Consider the following 3,647-nt stretch of genomic DNA (forward strand, 5'->3'; position numbering starts at 1 on the left):
CCACGTTAAAGTCCGTAACGCTACTGTGTCCCCTCTGTTAAAAAAGACATAAATCTCTTGGATAGAATACAGAGACGGGCAACTAAAAGAGTGATAGAGCTGAGGAATAAATCTTTTCAGGATAGACTCCAAAACTTGGGATAGTTGTCTCTGAGCTATAGAAGAATAAAAAATGATCTGATAATGGATACAACATACTATGCATCTCTAGTCACCCCATGACGATTATCAAGAATGTCTCGCCGCTCTCTTCGAGACAACCTTAGAAAAATTTCACATCAAAGAGCGAAACAACATATATGTTTCCGCTTTTTCTCATTAGGATTTCTTTCCAATTGTAATGCTCTTCCGACTGAAGTAATCACATCTCCTTCAGTAGATAACTTCAAGAAGAGACTTGACAAACGCGTACTCAGTCATGGATGACTATCTTCCACTTGGGCTAGCCGTGTCTGATGCGTGTCTTGTAAATTTTCTGTCATTATTATTATTATTATCATATGCCGTCATTGTGTTTCTATCTACGTCCCTTCTTATAATCTTTTCGTACCTATCATTCTTACACTTCAGTCCATTCGTATTGTTTGCATTATTAATTAATCAGTCAGTTTGTTTACTTCACCTAACCATCGCCTTCCCTTATCTCCTCTACGGTCTAACATTTTCTTTTAAGAATTTTCGCACTGGGATCAACCAACTTGAGGATGGGTCATCTTTCGCGCTGGAAACCGATCGAGCCTTGCGATTTTGGGTTTTGGAAGTTCCCTTCTGGGTACCATTTTTGATACGAGGGACAGAAGAGACTTCTTTGCGCGAGTTTCTGGTTGTGACAGACCTCTTTGGAGGATGTCCTTCCTCCTTTGGACAGTGTGGGTCGGCATTTTTTGGACTCACTTGGGCCTGTCTTATGTCAATCTGCGTGTCGACAGATCGAGTTCTAACCGATGTGTCCCGACCGCGCTTGCCGAGACACTTTTTCGCGGCATTTACCATTGAGATGGCCTCAGTTAACAGGCTATTTGCATCCAAACAGCACTGTTGACATAGCCATATGCATCCATTCTTACTGAACCGCTTAAAAGCTGTAGGCGTTAGCTTCGTGCAAATTTCGTGGTACCAACCTTTGCACTCATCGCACTGCATGCCGCTGTCAACGGGATATCGACATCCTGGGCGGTGGCAAATGCTTTTGTTGCACCTTCCAGTCATTTTAGGATGAGAAACTGAGTTTTGACTAAAAGTAGAAAAAAACTATAAATAGTTAGGACCAAAGTACTAACAGATACAATAGAAAAAACAAGGTACTCTGGAGTACCGACGATAAAACTATTTAGGATACCGAAAATGATACTCTAGTCGAATACTTTAACTGAAAGAAATTCAATCGAAGTATAAACAGTAGTCTTGATACGTTAATAACGATCAAAACAATAGAATTTACTCAACGAGGAAAAATACCACTGTCCTTTTTAAATAGCGCGCGTAAGACACACAAATTCACAAATTACTGCTGAATCTATCAGAACTACTGAGGTTCCTCAGAAGACATTTGAAAAGATCCGAAATTCAATTTCAACCATCAGCGGGGGGCAAAAGAAATTACAAAATGTACACTTACTCTTCTGACAGGTATTGGATACTGAAAGACGGGGAAGTTTGACTGTTGAGGTCATTGATCCACATTGTTCCCATATTGGGTTAGCTGTTGCTCCAATAATCTGTAGTTTGGTGAGTTTGGATGCATGGACATCCATTGATTCATATTAGAAACAGTCTCTTACGTTTTATGGTCCTGAAAAAAGTATCCACAAAACTGAGGATACCATTATAAGTATCTTTCGTGATACCACTTATGCTTAAATCTTAGCTTCAGAACAATGTCAGACCTCCCACGAATGGGCTTTAAGTCCATAAATTTAAATTTGATCAACCTCTGATAGTTGATGTGTCGGGGTAAGAATAGGTTGGGACAATATATAACTAACCCAAAGGGGGTAGGGGTTACATTTAAGTCTTGTGCCCTTCTGTGCCTATCCACGGTCTTCTCGAACTCAGTAAACCGTGGGAAGCGAACTTCAAAGTCTTGCTGAAGTTTTATCGTCATGATTTATTACCGACTTCTTTTCAAACAATAGTACTTAGTACAGATTTACACTAAATAAATTAATTAAAATTAATTTTTCTCGCAGATCATATACCCTCGTAGCGATGCCGATTGCTCCAAATACATATGGGGGAGTTTCCCAACCATCATGTTTAGCCAAAGTAAAGTTTGGATTTTTAATGGGGTTCTGTGTTGGTGTAGCAACTGGTGCTATATTCGGGGGATTCAGTTGTTTAAGGTAAGGTTTTTTAAAACCAAATTCTTTACAGTTACTGGTGTTTATCACTGAAATTTTCGTGTGTTAACAAATTTTTTCTAGTTTCCTAGAAGATTAGACTACAATAGACTTATTAAAACGTCTGTCTTTCCCAGAATACCATCATAGAATTTACACTACCATATAATTTATATCGATCGTCCAAGACTTCAAGAAAGAACAGAGATTCTCATATAATGGCCAAAAATGAGTCGTTGTGATCAATATTTTATGTAAGATGGTAGCCTCCGTAATCATCTGACGCTTAACTGGTGCTCGCAAACCAAAAGCTTGGGAAAAATAGATTGTTATGAAACATGAGTTTGGAAATGTTAGTCTTATCTTCCTTTACCTTTCTATAGGTTTCAGGAGATCGGTATACCTACCGACACCTATTCATAGTCGTATTTTCGGATTTAAATTCTGTATTCTTTCCTATGCTACTTATCTTGCTAGTTTGTTCCGATCGGGCTAGTGCCATATTTAACAACTTATACCAATGCACTTATCAGGTCCTTCTTTGGTTATGGTTGTTGGAGATAATATGTAACACACATCCAAGGTTTTTTGTTGAGACCTATGAAAGATATATGTTAATAATATATACTAAAAATTTTTGTGTTTTTTGTAGATACGGTTTACGTGGGCGTGAACTAATTCAAACGGTTGGTAAAGGCATGTTTCAAGGTGGAGGTACATTTGGCATGTTTATGGCTATAGGAACTGCCATCCGTTGTTAGTAATTCTCTTATTGGTTGGCTCACATCTCAATTCCATGTATGCCTTTGTCAATCTGTTTTATTCTTCTCAAATACAGAAATTACCATGTATCTACTAACTTTCAATGGTATGCTAGTGATGAGAAAACAATGCTTAGATTTAGGAGTCATAGTATTCTACTGTCTTCTTATCTTTTCTTGTTCTAAACCTTGATTAGCTTTTATGTATGACAAAATGATGACTGTTTTTATTGGATATAAAACATTTTTGAAAGTTGTTGATAAATATTTGTCAATAATCCATGTACATATTTTATGTATACATTACATCCTTAGTAAATAACATTTATTTTGTTCTTTTTGATAAATACACTTTGGGATAAGATTTACTCATGTATCTGATATGTTCTGCGCCTCGATTCTCAAGACTTACTCTTAAATAAATATTCTGAAATCTTACAACTGAACAATATTATCTAAAAGTATTCTGTGCTTTTTATTTATTTAAACACATAAACATTGATACAAGAAGGCAGGAATACTGCACGAATCCCCAAACCGAAGCAGG

At 37.1% G+C, this 3,647-nt stretch overlaps 1 protein-coding gene across 1 annotated transcript; it reads left to right on the top strand.

Moving 5' to 3' along the window:
* The first annotated feature begins 1,638 nt into the window (after positions 1-1,638).
* Smp_010400 (hypothetical protein) lies at positions 1,639-3,420 on the top strand. Its single transcript, XM_018798577.1, has 3 exons — positions 1,639-1,728; positions 2,190-2,342; positions 2,992-3,420. The coding sequence occupies exons 2-3, from the start codon at positions 2,209-2,211 to the stop codon at positions 3,098-3,100; spliced, it is 243 nt and encodes an 80-aa protein (XP_018653505.1). The 5' UTR covers positions 1,639-1,728; positions 2,190-2,208; the 3' UTR covers positions 3,101-3,420.
* The last annotated feature ends 227 nt before the right edge of the window (positions 3,421-3,647 follow it).

Source organism: Schistosoma mansoni, chromosome 7, assembly GCF_000237925.1.
Source record: "Schistosoma mansoni strain Puerto Rico chromosome 7, complete genome".
In the NCBI taxonomy this organism is placed as follows: domain Eukaryota; kingdom Metazoa; phylum Platyhelminthes; class Trematoda; order Strigeidida; family Schistosomatidae; genus Schistosoma; species Schistosoma mansoni.

Coding starts and splice junctions, on each gene's coding strand:
- Smp_010400 (XM_018798577.1), top strand. CDS start 2,209: ATGCCGATTGCTCCAAATACATATGGGGGAGTTTCCCAACCATCATGT. Junction 2,343..2,991: donor GGGGGATTCAGTTGTTTAAG/GTAAGGTTTTTT, acceptor TGTTTTTTGTAG/ATACGGTTTACGTGGGCGTG.